General features: G+C 42.0%; 1 protein-coding gene across 2 annotated transcripts in view; it reads left to right on the top strand.

Annotated features, from left to right (window-relative positions):
• The window catches only part of rnf111 (ring finger protein 111), a 156,126-nt gene that overhangs the window by 47,792 nt on the left and 91,057 nt on the right, over positions 1-17,277 (top strand). For both annotated transcript variants that reach the window (XM_072278424.1, XM_072278423.1), the window contains exon 2: positions 2,427-3,331. In XM_072278424.1, coding sequence (XP_072134525.1) covers positions 2,509-3,331 — 823 coding nt within the window. In that variant the 5' untranslated portion in view covers positions 2,427-2,508. The remainder of the gene's footprint in view (positions 1-2,426; positions 3,332-17,277) is intronic.

The raw sequence follows: 17,277 nt of genomic DNA, 5'->3' as shown, positions 1-17,277 counted from the left end.
GCACAGTATTTTTGACTTATTTCTATTTTCCTCTTCCTCAACCCTAACACCTTGGTTTCCTTCCCCTTGCCAACTTAGTTTAAACCCTCCCTAACAGCTATATTAAACAATCCTGCCAGGATATTAGTACCTTTTGAGTTCAGGTGTAATCCATCTTTTTTGTATAAGTCATGCCTTCCCCAAAATAGATCCCAATGATTCAAGAATTTGAAGCCCTGCCCCCTGCACCAGTTACTTAGCCACACATTCATCTGCTTAATTCTGCTATTCTTAACATCATTAGCGCGCAGCTCAGGCAGCAATCCTAATATTATTACTCTGGAGGTCTGGCTTTTCAATTTTCTTCCTAGCTCCCAGTAATCTTTCTTCAGGACCTCCTCTCTTTTTCTGTATATGTCATTGGTACCAACATGTACCAAGACTTCCGGCTGCTCACCCTCTCTCCTCAGAATACTCTGGCCTCGATCTGAGACGTCCTGTACCTTGGCACCAGGGAGGCAACACACCATCCGGGTATCCTTGTCTGGCTCGCAGAATCTCTTGTCCGTCCCCCTTACGATGGAATCCCCTATAACTACCGCATTTCTTCTTGCTCTCTTGATTTTGGCACTAGGCAGAATGCCAGAGTCTCGTTCACTGTGGTCCTCCTCTGTCAGGTCTGCCTCTTCAACAGTATCCAAAACGATATATCGATTTCTGAGGGGGACTGTCACAGGGGTGCTATCCACTACCTCTCTATAGGTAGTATCTATCACCTCCTCACTTTCCCTAATTAGCCGAAGGTCATCAATTTCCATCTCCAACTCCTTAACACGGTCCTTCAGAAACCTCATCTCAGTGCACCTGGTGCAGATGTAATTCTTGGGGAGGCTGGAAGTCTCCCAGGGTCCCCACATCTGGCACTCCAAGCACAACACTAATCCTAGATGCATACCTCTAATGCTACTGTTTGTACTAAATACTAAAAAACTGTAACTTACTCTGTTACTATGAGACTCAACGGGCGCAGGAAGCCTCTTCCTGTCTCTGCCGAAGCCCGTTGAGCCAAAGCCCTTTCACTCTGCACCCTCTCACTCCGTAGCCCACTCCGACGCTGCCCGCTCGATATGGCGGTTTTCTTTTTAAACTGTTCGCACTCAACTGGCTGACTGCCTGCGCAGTCTGGCCTCTCTCCTACTCCAAGAAATAAAATGTCTTCTTGCTAGAAATCCTTAGCCTCTTACCGCTGTCTTCTTGATCCAAAGAGAAAAAATTTAAAAATTATTAGCTAGCTTACTTTCATATTTCATGTTATCTCGCTTTTTTGCTGTTTTAGTTGCCTTCTGTTGGTTTTTTTAAAGCTTACCAATCTTCCAACTTCCCACTAATTTTTACTATATCTTGTGCCCTTTTTTCTTTTACGCTGTCTTTGACTTGGTTGCCATGGTTGCTTTATTTCTCTCTCCCCCCTCCCCCCTTTTTAGAATGCTGCTGCTTCTTTGAGATGAATCGATCCTTTGTCTTTTGAATTACTCCCAGATACTTCAGCTATTGCTGCTCTACCATCAGCTCTGCTAGGGTCCCTTTCCAATCAACTTTGGCCAGCTTCTCTGTCTGAAACTCCCATTACTGCACTGTAATACTGATAGATCTGATTTTTAGCTTCTCCCTCTTAAACTGTAGGTAAATTCTATTATATTATGAACACTGTCTCCTTAGGGTTCCTTTACCCCAAGTTCCCTTCATTACACAATACCCAATCCAGAATTGTGTTTTGCCTAGTGGGTTTGAACATAAGGTGCTCTAAAAAGCCATCTTATAGGCAGTCTACAAATTCCTTCTTTTGGGGTTCGGCATCAACCTGATTTTCCCCAATCTACTTGCATGTTGAAATCTACCCCCATGATCATCATAGCATTGTTTTTTTTATTCATTCCTTTTCTATCTCCTTTTGTAATTTGTAGCCCACATTCCGACTACTGAATTGGAGGCCTGCATATGACTCCCATCAGTCTTTTTACTCTTGCTGTTTCTTAACTCTACCCACAAAAATTCTACACCTTTTGATCCAATGTCATTTCTTTTTAAGGATTTGATTTCATTTTTTACCAACAGAGCCACCATACCCACTATGCCCATCTGCCTGTCCTTCTGATATGTTCTTCAATGTTCAACTCCCGAGGACACCTCCAAAGTGGAACTCGCAAGCAATGAGACTTGCAAATTTCAGTGGTCTAGTACTTAGCTTTTAACTTAATGGAAAACAGCACTTTTATCATTTATTATGGTTATCTCATACTGATATCACCTTTGTAAATATTTTCATTGCACTTTCTCTACTGCTTTCATATTCTGTTCTTACTTTGACAATTAATTGTTCAATCAGATAAATGTTCTTGTTTTGTAATATTGTTACTAATATTTTTCTCCTTTTTTTCAACCTCCAGATATTAGTGCAAGAATAAGATCATCCAATCCCTTAATAGACTTCCTGATGTAACTCATATAGATCTGACCTTCAACCTGGATATGAAGACTGAGATAACATCTGATGCACCCAGAAGACAGGAGAGTTCCAAGGAGTCATTAATGAACCCTGAGCCAATCCTGGCAACAAAAAGTTTTAGTACAGACGTTGAAATGATTGCAAGTAAGGTTGGAAATGACTTCACTCATATTTGTGATTCTGGAAAGCCAATCAAAGGCATGAATGAGAACAGATTAGAACAGGAGAAAATGGTTGTCACTAGAAAAAAGCGTAAGAGCCAGCAGGCTGGTCCATCAGAAACTCAAAACTCTAATTTGAAAGATCACCCAAGTAACATTGGTTTGAGGCCTCATATGCAGTCACAAGACCATGCAGATGATTCTTCTTTTAGTGAGTGTGTTTCATCACCTTCTTCAAGTCTACATTTTGGAGACTCTGATACAATGACTTCAGAAGAAGAGGAGATTCCAGATAGACATTCCCAAACAGTATTGAGTGGCACAAGTAGAACAATTGATTCAAAAATGCACAAGTGGCCGAGGTCTGAACAGGAATCTATATCAGGGATTTTAATTAAGCGACCTTGTCTCCCAAATAGCAGTCTACGGAGGCCTCAACAGAGAAAGAAATTTAATAAACCTAATGTTTCTCAACGGACACAAAAACAAAAGGAGCGTATTTTATTGCAGAAGAAGAAAAGGGAAGTTTTTGCTCGTAAGAAGTATGCCTTACTGTCAAGTTCTAGCAGTTCAGGTGATAATGACCTGAGCAGTGAATCCTCCTCCAGCTCTTCCACTGAAGGGGATGATGATTTATATATGTCAAGGAATGAAAGCCACCAAAATAATACAACAGTTGCCTCAGGTAAAATTTTCATCTTTTATAAATTAGAAAAATAATAAATTTGTGCTGAAGAAAACTTCTTGTGTTACTAGAAAGACTTACTTCCAACCAACTGTGCAGTGATATAACTATTATTGGCATTTGAGCAATTGTTCATTTGACTGTTTCTAAAAGTGATAATTTTAATATAGAGAATTGTTATGCTGCAAATCCTTTGTCCAACAGTGATCTAACTGAAACAATGGCACAAGTTCTACCATTGTTGCAAATTGGTATTCAAATAATGAATCTTGAAGCTTAATTGCATTTGACCACTAAGAATGAGAAAAACTACAGGTTTACAGGAGCACCACCACCACCACCACCTTAAAATTTCCCTTAAATTTGCATCCTGGTTTGGAATTGCATTGCTTTTTATTCATTGTTACTGTGTAATCTCCTGACCAAAAGCATTTGTAAAATTGCCTTTATCAAAAGTGCTGCAGTAATTCAGGAAGTCAGTGTATCATCATCCTATCAAAAATCATGTGGGGCAATAAATGCTGACCTGAGGAAGATGTTTAAAATGTGAATGATGAATAACTGAAGATGTGGCAGTGTCTTTCAGATTATACTTATTCTTTTTTGTTGTATGATAATCCTGCATAATTTAGTTCGAATTCATGGAGAAGTTGCCTGCTACATAACCTAAATGACATGTACATTAATATGTTTCAGAGAATAGTCAGAAAAAGTTGTTGCACACAATAAGGTACACAATTCAGAAACAAAATGGCATTGTGCAAATATTGCTGAGGGCTTTAGTTGGTCAGGGTTGATGATGGATGTTGCATCCCCACTGTCTATGTTATACATAAGCCAAGGCAGTATGATATGGAGAGCAAGCTATTGCCCATGTGGCAGGCTCACCCTCTCCATGCAGTTGATGAATCCAAAGGAATGGCAGAGACCGATTTAGTTTGGCACCAGTAGCATCGCAGGAGTTGCCAACCAGTGTTGAACTCAACGTAGGACTGCCTTAGGGACTTTAATCCTTGACTCTTGTGCCAAACATTGTAGAAACAAGAGACAGTTTAAATGGACATCCCTGCTGAACCAGAGCTGCGGCTTGTGCAGCCTAAAGACAGCACGCAGACTCCTGCATGGTACCATGCACTCACAATCACATGGTGTTTGCGAAGGGAAATCTTGCCTGAAAAATCTGTTAAGAGTTCTTCGAGGAAGTAACAAGCAGGGTGAAGAAAGGAGAGGTAGTGAATGTCACTTACTTAAATTTTTAGAAGGCATTTGATAAGGTGCCACACATGAGGCTGCTTAACAAGATAAAATCCTATGGCATCACAGGAAAGATATTGGATGCATAGAGGAATGGCTGACAGGCAGGAGACCCTGAGTAGGAGTAAAGGGGGCCTTTTCTGGTTGGCTGCCAGTGACTAGTGGTTTTCAGTGGTCAGCATTGGGACTGCTACTTTTCATGTTGTTTGTCAATGAGTTGAATAATGGAATTGATGGCTCTGTGATTAGGTGGAGGGGTAGGTAGTGCAGCAGGACCTAGACAAATTGGAAGAATGGGCAAAATAGTGGCAGATTGAATACAGTGCTGGAAATGTGTGATAATACATTTTGGTTAAAGGAACAGTAGTGAGGACTATTATCTAAAAGGGGAGAAGGTTCAAACATCAGAGGTGCACAGGGACTTGGGAGTCCTCGTGCAAGACTCCCAGAAGGTTAATTTACAGGTTGAGTCTGTGGTAAAGAAGGCAAATGCAATGTTGGCATTTATTTCAAGAGGAATAGAATATAAAAGCAAGGAGGTAATGCTGAGCCTTTATAAGACACTTGTCAGGCCACACTTGGGAGTATTGTCAAAAATTTTGGGCCCCATGTCTCAGAAAGGATGTGTTGTCATTGGAGAGATTCCAGAGCAGGTTCACAAGGATGATTCTGGGAATGAAGGGGTTAACATATGAGGAGCGTTTAGCAGCTTTGGGTTTGTACTCACTGGAATTTAGAAGAATACGTGGGGATCTCATTGAAACCTACTAAATGTTGAAAGGACTAGATAGGGTGAATGTGGAGAGGATGTTCCTATGATGGGGGTATCCAGAACTAGAGAGCACAGCCTCAGAATTGAGGGGCAACCTTTTAGAACAGAGGTAAGAAGGAATTTTTTTTTTAGCCAGAGAGTAGTGAATCTGTGGAATGCTCTGCCACAGACTGCAGTGGAGACCAAGTCCATGCGTATATTTAAGGTGGAAGTTGATCATCTCCTGATTGGTCAGGGCATCAAAGGATTTGGCAAGAAGACAGGTGTATGGGGTTGAGTGGGATCCTGGATCAACCACGATATAATGCTGGAGCAGACTCGATGGCGTGAATGGCCTAGATCTGCTCCTATGTATTATGTTCTGATGGACTCAAGCTCCAAATTTTTCCTCAGGGTTTACATCCCGAAGCCTTCCCCATGAGTGTGTATAGCCACAAGGCAGTGCAAGTTTGAGATAAGTTTTCCTTCTGGATAAGCTGCCAACCATGGCTGACGAGCTCCCATCTTGTCTGAAGTGACTGGTTTTAAGGCATCAGTAGCCCACCTTTTACCCCTTCTGTCAGTAGAAACAGTTCTGCTGGGCATAGTAGCTAGGTCACACGTGAAGGCCAGGAGCTGGACTTTGTTGCCAGAGGCTATTTGAGATGCGAGCCATTGGGAGCATTTAATAGGTGATAAGAGCTTATCCCCAATACCAACTCCAGTTATAACAACCTTAAGGAACCTGTGAAAATATACTTGCTACATCCATAAATAATAATTGTTATTCAGTACAGTTTCTGCTTTCTCAGCTTGTTTTAATAGAAATGCAAAAGGAGAAAGTGTTTTAAGGATACCAAAGCAAAATGGTGATGAAGTACCTAAATATATCCAAACCTTGACCTAAATTTACACAATCCAGTTTCCTCTTGTGCCCAAGTCCGTATTTCAGTGCCTCTCCTATGCAACACATTTGTCAATGTGCAGGTGCCAACTTCCACCTGAAAGGTATAATTAGAACTGTGTAGATCTCGTCTGTCTGCTTACTACCTTTTGCTAATTATTTATTTGTTAATAGGTACAACAAAAACTTGTTGTAAAAAGAAGCTCATATTTTCAGGCAAAATCCTTTTGTAATGCTTTGTAAATATTTTGGCCATCTTGAATGTAATTGGTAAATTCTATGGGCTTTACAAATTCCGTATTGTTTTTTGAGTCTGAACCAAAAATGAATACAGATTTGTCCTCAGTGAACATTTGAAGAGCTTCTGTGATTTCCTCCCTTATTATCATAGTGGCTTCACTGATCGGGATTGCATACCTTTTAAATACCCACCCCTCTCACTTGTAGAGGAATGTTGAGTTACCACTCCTGTCCTCCTTTCGCTCATATCTCTTTTGCCAGCAACAGAAACATTCCTATGTTTGATTAATGCTCTTAAGTTCAGCTAAACTCCTTGCATTGAAAATTAGACTTTACATTGTGTACATGCTACGTCTCACTCATGTCTGCTCTGCCTTCTGGACTGAGTTAGTTTTCCTTTGATGTTTGACTGTATCTTGCCTTCCCCCCCCCCATCTACTTTGTTTCTTTCTCCTATCAATTTTATTTAACCCCTTCACAACAGTCAACAGTTCTGCCAAACATCCTTGCGAGAATATATGACCTGTTCTGCTTCAAGTATAACGTGTCGATCTTATACTAGTTGTACCTTCCCCAGCACCTGTACAAATAATCCAAAACTCTGAAGCTCTCCCTCTTTCACAGACTTTTTGGCCACATATTCACCTGACCTTTACCCACTATCACATAGCTTGGGAAGGATTCTAGAGATTGCAGCTTTATAGTTGCTGCTCTTTAATCTGACCTAGTTCCCCAAATTCATTTTGTAGGATTCGCATCTCTATGCAGTTAATACAAATGTTTACCCCCACTCCACCCCTTGCTGTTTACTCTCCCTTTCCACTGCAACTGTTTGTTGATTTGCATCTGTGGCCTAAGATTTGGTCACTATTGAATCTCCGAACCCACCCTCATCTTGGCTCCGGCTGCTTTCACCCCCGCCAATTTCTAACCTATAGAAACTGTTCATGAGCCTGCCTGCCTCCCTTCTTCTGCCTGGTGACCATTCTTTTCATCCCATAAGCAGAAGGATGAACACTACTAAAGACATGCTGCACACAGAAATTTAAGCCTTGTGAATGAGTTATGCAACACTGAAACAGATTTTTTGGCTCACTATATCCATGCTGATAAATATCCATCTATGCTAGTTCTATTAATACATTGTGGTGCCTCCAGTCATTGCTAAAATATTAACATGGTGCTCAATCTGGTAATTTTAAATTCTAAGTTCCAAATTTTATATAGAGATCAGCTTTTAATCAGCAAAGCTGCAGATTATGCATTTGAGCTTAAATTTGGAGGGAGAGATTGAGCAGTCAAAGAGGAGCATAACTGGCAGATAGAGTTTGATATGAGAAATGTAAAAGTTTCTGAGTATAGTAAAACTTCAATAATCTGGCAATTTCAGTACTTTGGTGTTGGTCAAGCAGATTTTCCGGACTCTTGGAGTTTAGCTAGAGTTGGAAGTACACAAACTATGTGTACCCCATTCAAGTTGCAAACCTGGTCTTCTAGCTGTACCCTGCTTGGACTCCGGAGTCTCGTCTTGCATACTAATGGTGAGCCAGTGTTTGCAATGAGTAAAATCAGCGTAGATGTTTAGTGCAGATAATGCAATTGTCTTCATACAATATTATTGGCAATAACATCTCCAAATTTTCATTGTAACATTCAAGATTGTTGATACCTTCAAATTCTTCATAGTTCATAGGACTGCCTTAATGCTAAGGGATTTGAATAGACCAGGAAAGTTTTTTATATTTAGATGATCCTCATTGGGTGTGTGTGATGGGGCAACATTCAACTTCCTTTCAGGAAATGAGCTGGATAAGTGGTGAAGTGTCAATGGGGTAGTACTTTGGGACCAATGACTGTAATTCTGTTAGTTTTAAAGCAGCAGGAAAGGTACGCCGCATCTGGAGTTTCTCCGGTTAGCGGATGATTTCCCTCCATGCCTCTCTGACGTAGTGGGGAATCGCGTACGAGGCAAGTTACAGCAGTGGTTTGCCATTGTCTTCTGCCGGGTGAGTTTCCAAAGAGATCACCAGCTCGTAACCCAGCATGGATGGAAAGTGTGCAGGGGAGCCGGATGTATTCGAACTCGGGACCTTTCGTCCTGAAGTCCAGCACTGGTGCCACTACGCCACCAGCTGGGTCTTTAAAGCAGTAATAGAGAAAAATGGGACTGGTCCACAAATTAAAGTCCGAACCTGACAGATCTGTAGCAACTGTGTGCTGCTATCATGTCAACATGGACCAGAATCTCTAAGGAATGTTTCTTGCATCTTTTTGTATTCATGGCATTCTGTGAATCTTCCATACCACTACATACCAAAGATGCTCTATTGGATTGAGATCTGGTGACTGTGGAGAACTTTGGAGCACACTGAACTCATTGTCATGTTCATGGAATCAGCTTGAGATGACGTGCTTTGTAACGTGGCAAGTTATCTTGCTGAAAGTAGCATTAGAAGATAGACAGTCTATGGCCATAAAGGGATGCAAATGGATATACTGAGGATGGAGGGATATGGACATGGTGTAAATAGGAGGGATTAGGGTTTGGGTGTTGTTGATTTGCTTTTTAGCTGATTCTGCACAACATTTTGGGCCAAATGGCCTGTTCCTCTGCTGTACTCTTCTATGTTCTAATCAGCAGTGATACTTAAGTAGGCTGTAGCACTTTAACAGTGCTCAGTTTGTATTAAGGAGCCCAATGTGTGCCAAAAAAACATTCCCTGCACCATTATACTACCAGCAGCAGCCTGAACAGTTTTCACAAGGCAGAGAATAGATTCATATTGTTTACACCAAGTTCTGCCCCTACAGGCTGCATGTCACACCAGAAAATGAGATTTGTCAGACCACGTGTTGTTTTTCCAATCTTCAACTATCCAGTTCTGGTGAGCCTGTACCCTTTCTAGCTTCAGTTTCCAGTTTTTAGCTGACAAGAGTGGAACCTGGTATGGTCTTCTGTTGCTGTAGCCCATCATGTCAAGGCTAGATGTATAGTACATTCAGCAATGCTCTTCTGCACACCACTGTTGTAATGTATGGTTATCTAAGTTACTGTCACCTTCCTGTCAGCTTGAACCAATCTGGTCATTCTCTTCTGACCTCTCTCCTAAACAAAGTATTTTTTCACATCATACTCTGTGAACTCTAGAGACTGTTGTGTGTGCAAAGCCCAGATCAGTGGTTGCTGAAATACTCAATCCACACCAACAATCACTTCATGGGCAAAATCACTTCAAACACATTTCTTCTCCATTCTGATGTTTCATCTAAATAAAAACTAAACCTCTTGACTATTTCTGCATGTTTTTATGCATTGAGTTGCTGCCACGATTGGCTGATGTTAGATACTTGCATTAGGAGTAGCTTTTAAAATGGCCACTGAGTGTATGTGTCCTGGACACAGAAGTGGACAGGTAAAACCATTATAGACACTGTCCACCCTGCAAATTGCCTTTTCCAAATGCTGTCTTCTGGAACACACTATAGGGTCATTGAAACAAAAACTTCATGCCATCTGAAAAGTTATTCCACCAGGGAGTTAGTCTTATCAGTTATTCTAGTTAGCTCCCTCCCCATCACCTCTATTGCATTGGTTACCGTACAGCACTCTAAACACTGTAAACTACATTTTATAATGCTGTTTACATTATAAATGCATGCCTAACATTTATGTATTTATGCACTTTCTATCCCACAACTGTATTTTAACCTCTAACTTACCCTTATATTCTTCTTAGAATCGTTGAATGTTGTGTTTGTTGAATGTCGTGTTTGTGAATGTCATGCCACAGCAAATTGCTGATACGTATAATTGCATATGGTGAATGAAGTTGATCCTTGATTTGATACAGTCACTATATTTAAAAGGCATTTAGACAGGTACCAAAGGGCCAATTTCAGTAGGAAAAAACTGCTCCAAGAACTCAGCAGGTCAAGCAGTATATGTGGAAGCAAAGAGATAGTCAGTGTTTCAGATCAAGACCTTGCATCAGGACTAGAGAGAAGAAAGGCAATATTTGGAAATGAGAGAGAAAGGTGCACCAGAGGCTGGTTGATAATGGGTGGACTAGATGAGGTGGTGGAGGACTGTGAATGATGGACAAATGGAGCTAGTTGGTGAGGAAGAGAGGCAAGTTTGAGGCAAGTTGGTGGCTGATGGATGGAAACATTAGGAAAAAAATTGATAAGATGGAACCAGGTGGGTAAGAATAAAGGGTGGAATGTAGCAAGTAGAACTAAATAAGGATGGGGTGGAACCTGTTGAGTTGGTGGATAGGAAAGAAAACCCAAGGGAGAAGAAACCCAGGTGGATGGGTGCATTGGTAATGGGCAGGTGGAGCCAGGAGGGGGAGAATAATCTTAACAGAGTGGGAGAAGGGATGGGGAAAAGTGAACAAAGGGGGAAAGGACTTTGGAGTAGTAGGAGTGTGGGTTACTGTAAATTGGAAAATTCCTTGTTCATTACATTGGAATATATGTTACCCAAGTGAAATACGAGGTGTTACTCTCATTTGTGTTGACTTCATGGTCAAAAACAGACAAGTCAGTGTAGGAATGCAGTGGTGAGCTGAAATGGATCAGAATTAGGTTTATTATCACCGACATATGTTGTGAAATGTATTGCCTTGTGGCAACAGTACAGTGCAAGTTATAAAAACGGCTACAATTTACAAAAAATAAGTGAGCAGTCTTTGGTGATATACCAAGTCTCCAAAGATAGGAGATGTCAATGCTACTGGGCAAAAGTTGTTGAAGCAGTTCACTGTGGTTGTCTTGGGCACCAGTATGATTGCTGCCGTTTTGAAATGGGTAGGAACCTCTGTCTGCTGGAGTGACAGGTTGAAGATGTCCTTGAATACTCCAGCCATTTGATCAGCACAGATTTTCAATAACCTGCCTGACACACCATTGGGGCATAGTGCTTTATAAGGCTTAAGGTCTGGCTTGAAAATACTCAAGATAGCCATTTTGGGCATATTGCAGGTGCCCCACAAAACAGTTGCCTAGTCTACGCTGATCTTTCTGACATAAGGGATGCCACATCATTAGCACCAAACACACTACACCACATTAGAAGAGGTGCATGTGAATCTCACGTGGAAGAACTGATCCTTCAATGGTGGTGAGGGAGGAGATTCAGGAACATGTACTGCACCACCTACCAGGGGTGGAATGAAATGGTGAGGTGTATAGAGAAGTATGTACAGACCAGGGAGTGGCAGAGAGAATGGGTCTTATGAAATGCAAAGTGGGGAAAGGGGGAAGATACGGCTGTTGGTGGGATCCTATTGCAGCTGTTAGAAATATGAAGAATGATATGCTGGATAATAGGGTGATAAAGTAATAAGTGAAAATAAAGGACAAAAATGAATTGCTTATAGTGGCACATTTGAAAAATTGAAGCCTGGAGCTGTGGGACTTAGAGAAAGGGACAAAAGGTACTGATTCACAATAAAGGTGGTAGATTGTAGGATGTGGAGGGAAAATTGCTGAGAAGAGTGGTGAACTGATTGTACCCAAGATCCTGCCTCAGGCCAAACTCATCTGAAAACAGAACTGGTAACCCCCACCTTGGACAAGCTGACGGTAAGCTAATGTAAAGTTCAAAGTAATTTTATGATCAAAGTGTATATGTCAGCATATACAATGCTGAGATTCATTTTCTTGCGGGCATACTCAATAAATCCAATCATAATAGAATCAATGAAAGACCACACCAACAGGGGGGACAACCAGTGTGCAAAAGACAAAAAAAAAAGTAGGAATAGGAAAAGAAAATTAAATAAGCAATATTAAAAATGTGAGTCCTTGATAGGGAGTCCATAGGTTGTGGAAACAGTTCAGTGAGGGGGCAAGTGAAGTTGAGTGAGGTTATCCCCTCTAGTTATGGTTGAGGGGTACTAACTGTTCCTGAACCTGCTGGTGTGAGTCCTGAGGCACCTGTACCATCTTCCTGATGGCTGAAAAGAGAAGAGAACATAACCAGGATGATGAGGATCCCTGATGATGAATGTTGCTTTCTTGTAACAACACTTCGTGTAGATGTGCTCAATGGTGGGGAGGGCTTTATCCTTGATGGACTGAGCTATGTCCACTGTTTTTTATAGGATTTTCCATACAAGGGTATTTCCATTCCAGACAGTGATGCAGCCAGTCAATATACTCTCCACCGTGTATCTGTAGAAGTTTGTCAAAAATTTTAGATGTCATGCTGAATCTTCACAAACTTCCAAGGAAGTAGAGACTCTGCTGTGCTTTCTTTGTAGTTGTACTTGCGTGCTGGCCCAGGAAAAGTCCTTGAAGTGATAACACGGAGGAATTTAAAGTTGCTGATCCACTCCTTCTTTGATCCCCCAAGAGGACTGGATCATGGACCTCTGGTTTCCTCCTCCTGAAGCCAATAATCAGCTCCTTGGTCTTGCTGACATTGTGTTGTGGTGCCACTCAGCCAGATTTTCAATCTCCCTCCTGCTGATTCATAACCACCTTTGATTTGGCCAACAACAGTGATGTCATCAGCAAACTTTAATCTGGCATTGGACCTGTGCTTAGTATCTCAGTCATAAGTGTAAACCGAGTAGAGCAGGGGGCTGAGCACACAGCCTTGGGTTGCACCTGAGGGCTTTGGAGGAGATTATGTCACCCGAACTGACTGTGGTCTGTATGTTAAGAAATCGAGGATCCACTTGCACAAGGAGGTAATGAGGCCTAGGTCTTGCAACTTACTGATTTGTTTTGAAGGAGTGGTAGTATTGAATGCTGACCAAATGTATGCATTGTTGCTGTCCAATGTTCCAGGGTTGAGTGAGGAGCCAATTAAATGGCATCTGCTGTGGACCTGTTGTGCCAGTAGGCAAACTGAAGCAGATCCAAGTCACTTCTCAGGCAGGAGTTAATGTGTTTCATTGTCAACCTGTCAAAACACTTCATTGTGGATGTAATTGCTATAGGACAATAGTCCTTAAGGTTTCAGAGATTTCAAAGATACATTTAATGTCAGAGAAATGTATACAATATACATCCTGAAATGATTTTTCTTCGCAACCATCCACGAAAACAGAGGAGTGCCCCAAAGAATGAATGACAGTTAAATGTTAGAACCCCAAATTCTCCCCCAGCTCCCCTCCCTCCCCCGCGTAAGCAGCAGCAAACAACAATCCCCCCTCACCCCACCGGCAAAAAAAACATTGGCACCTGTCACTGAGCACTCAAGCGTGAGCAAAGCAACAGCAAAGACACAGACTTGCAGTTACTCTAAAGACTGCATGTTCACCTGGTATTCGACATACCACAGGTTCTCTCTGTCCCTAATAAGGGAGAAAAAGGTTTCTCCATTTTCTCCATGTCCTTGGGCAATGGTATAATTGAAGCCTGCTGGAAGCAGCTAGGTACCTCAGACTGCCAAAGGATGAGGTTAAAGATTAACTCCAGCCAGTTGATCATCACGTCTTTAGTACTTGGTCAGGTAGACTATCTGAGTCGGATGCTTTCCATGGATTCACCCTCCTGAAAGATGCTCTCATGTCGGCCTGAAATCATAGGGTCATCAGGTCTGTGGGAGTTTGTGATGGTTTCGCCATGTTTTGACAGTCAAAGCAAACATAGAAGGCATTGAGCTCATCTGGAAACGAAGCCCTGTTGGCACCTGTGTTGCTTGATTTCACTTTACAATAGGTGATAGCATTCAAGCCATGCTATAGTTGTGGAGCATCCTTCATTGATTCAAGTTTGGTCTGGAATAGCCACTTCCACTATGAGATGGCTCTCTGGCGATTGTGCCTGGACCTCTTGTAATTTTCTTGGTCGCCAGACTTGAATGCCTCTGATCTGACCCTCAGCAGATTGTTGATCTAGTTCATTGGTTCATTCAGGGCTTCTGGTTATAGTCATAGTCATACTTTATTCATCCCAGGGGAAATTGGTTTTCGTTACAGTTGCTCCATAAATAATAAATAGTAATAGAACCATAAATAGTTAAATAGTAATATGTAAATTATGCCAGTAAATTATGAAATAAGTCCAGGACCAGCCTATTTGCTCAGGGTGTCTGACCCTCCAGGGGAGGAGTTGTAAAGTTTGATGGCCACAGGCAGGAATGACTTCCTATGGCGCTCAGTGCTGCACCTCGGTGGAATGAGTCTCTGGCTGAATGTACTCCTGTGCCCACCCAGTACATTATGTAGTGGATGGGAGACATTGACCAAGTTGGCATGCAACTTAGACAGCATCCGCTTTTCAGACACCACCGTGAGAGAGTCCAGTTCCATCCCCCACAACATCACTGGCCTTACGAATGAGATTGTTGATTCTGTTGGTGTCTGCCACCCTCAGCCTGCTGCCCCAGCACACAACAGCAAACACAATCGCACTGGCCACCATAGACTCATAGAACATCCTCAGCATCGTCCGGCAGATGTTAAAGGACCTCAGTCTCCTCAGGAAATAGAGATGGCTCTGACCCTTCTTGTAGGCAGCCTCAGTGTTCTTTGACCAGTCCAGTTTATTGTCAATTCGTATCCCCAGGTATTTGTGATCCTCCACCATGTCAACACTGACCCCCTGAATGGAAGCAGGGGTCACCGGTACCTTGGCTCTCCTCAGGTCTACCACCAACTCCTTAGTCTTTTTCATATTAAGCTGCAGATAATTCTGCTCACAGGTTGGGGAAGACCTAATGATTTTGTGGGGATACTTGTCTACAACTGTTTTTGTAAAGTCAATGACAATCATGATGTATTCATTCAGATCCACTAATGAGTTCTTAAACATGGCCCAGTCCAGTGACTCAAAGCAATCCCCTAGCCACTCCTGTGACTACCTCTTTGTTGTCCTAATCTCTTGAGACTTGCTCTTTAGCTTTTGCCTGTATGCAGGTAGAAGGGCAGCCGAGTGATTAGATTTGCGACCTGGGCATAGAACAGTAAGCATTCCTTATCGTAGTATAGCAGTGGTCTAGTGTGTTGGGACCTCTGGTGCTACAGGTTATATGCTGATAGTAATTGGGCAGTGTTTTCTTCAAATAAGCCTGATTGAAATCCCTGACTGATATGAAATGTGTCTGGGTGAACTGTTCTTGTTTAGTGATGATATCATGCAATATCTCAGGCACTTGATTATAGTCAGCCACTGGTGGTATGTAAGCAGTGGTCAGGATAAAGTAGGAGAACTCTTGGTAAATAGAACAGTTGGCATTTGGCCGTTAGGTGTTCAAGGTCGGGGGAACACAAGTACGTCAGAATTGCCACATCAGTGCATTGAAGAAAGTTTATCATAAAACACACATTTCCACCGTTAGCCTTTTCCGAATCAGCGGTTTTGGTCCATCCTGTGTATTGAGAAGCCTTCAGATTTGAACACCATATCTGGTGTGCTCTGAGTAAGCCACATTTTGGTAAAATGCAGAACGCAACAATTCCTCATTTCCCTGTGATACAGCATCCTTGCCGTTAGATACCCAATTTTGTACTCTAGCGGCGGCACATTTGTTAAGGTGCTGGATAGAAAGGGCCTTATCCCTCTGCATTTCAGCCTAGGGCTGAAAAAGAATTGTGGAACAAGGCATATTGGGGGGAAAAAGTGAAACCAGAGCTATGGGAGAGGGGGAGAGTCCCATTTCTGTGGTGCACAACACTGACTCTGGAACACTTGTTAGAGTATTGTTAGAATCAAGAATGATGATTTCCCCTCAGTAAAGATGTGATTACTCTGGAATGAGTGCATAGCAGTTTCAAGGAATGAAAAATAAGTTTTTGCAAAGATTTGATGAGTTGGGGTGGAAGGAGGTTAAACTGGGAGACTGAAGTGAGATGAAGTATATTCTGTTTACAGATGAGTCAAAAACTAAGGTAGTATAGATGTTAAGTTTTTCTTGAAGGATTAGGAGAGCAGCACAGCACAGGCCTTTCAGCCCATGATGCTGAGCCAACCCTTTAACCTACTCTTAAGATCATAGCCCTCAATTTTTTCTTTTGTCCAGGTTACTGTCTAAGAAACTCTTAAATATCTGTAATGTATCTGCCTCTGTCACCACTTCAGGCAACGCAATGCATGTACATGCATTATCTGTATAAATTCAGCATGTCTTTTACAGTTAGGGTTGCCAACTTTCTCACTCCCAAATAAGGGACAAAAGTAGCAGTCAAATGCCGGGACACTTTACCCCAGGAAAGACTACCATGACCATGAAGCCTTGCGCAGGCACCTGTGTGTGCATGCGTGACGTGTGCATGTGATGTGCGCATGCGCTTATGTGCCGATTTTTTCCCCCCCACAAATCGGTTTTGCCTTCATCTTCCCGACTATACTGTACATACATTATTTCTACTTTATATAGGCTGTGTATTTATCATATCATTCCTGTTTTTACTATGTGTTAGTGTTATTTATTTTCGGTTTTATGTGTTATTTGGTATGATTTGGTGGGTTATTTTTTGGGTCTGGGAACGCTCAAAAATTTTTCCCATATAAATTAATGGTAATCGCTTCTTCACTTCACGCCATTTCGGCACGAAAGGTTTCATAGGAATGCTCTACCTTAGCGGGGGAAATACGGGACAAACCAATTTAGCCCAATATACAGGATGTCCCGGCAAATATGGGACAGTTGGCAACCCTATGTTCAAGTTCAACAGTGTGTGACAGGGAATGAGGAAAGGTGCAGCTGACTCATATTGTTTCCTCACGGCCCGGTACTGGTCCGCGGCCTGATGGTTGGAGACCACTGATTTATAAAAATCACAAAGAGCAGGGTCCCAGAACAGATCCAGGTAGAACATCACTGATCTGCAGGCAGAATAC

Source organism: Mobula birostris, chromosome 14 (genome assembly GCF_030028105.1).
Source record: "Mobula birostris isolate sMobBir1 chromosome 14, sMobBir1.hap1, whole genome shotgun sequence".
Classification (NCBI taxonomy): Eukaryota; Metazoa; Chordata; class Chondrichthyes; order Myliobatiformes; family Myliobatidae; genus Mobula; species Mobula birostris.
The sequence above is the reverse complement of the archived record's forward strand: the minus strand, read 5'-3'. Positions and strand labels throughout refer to the sequence as shown.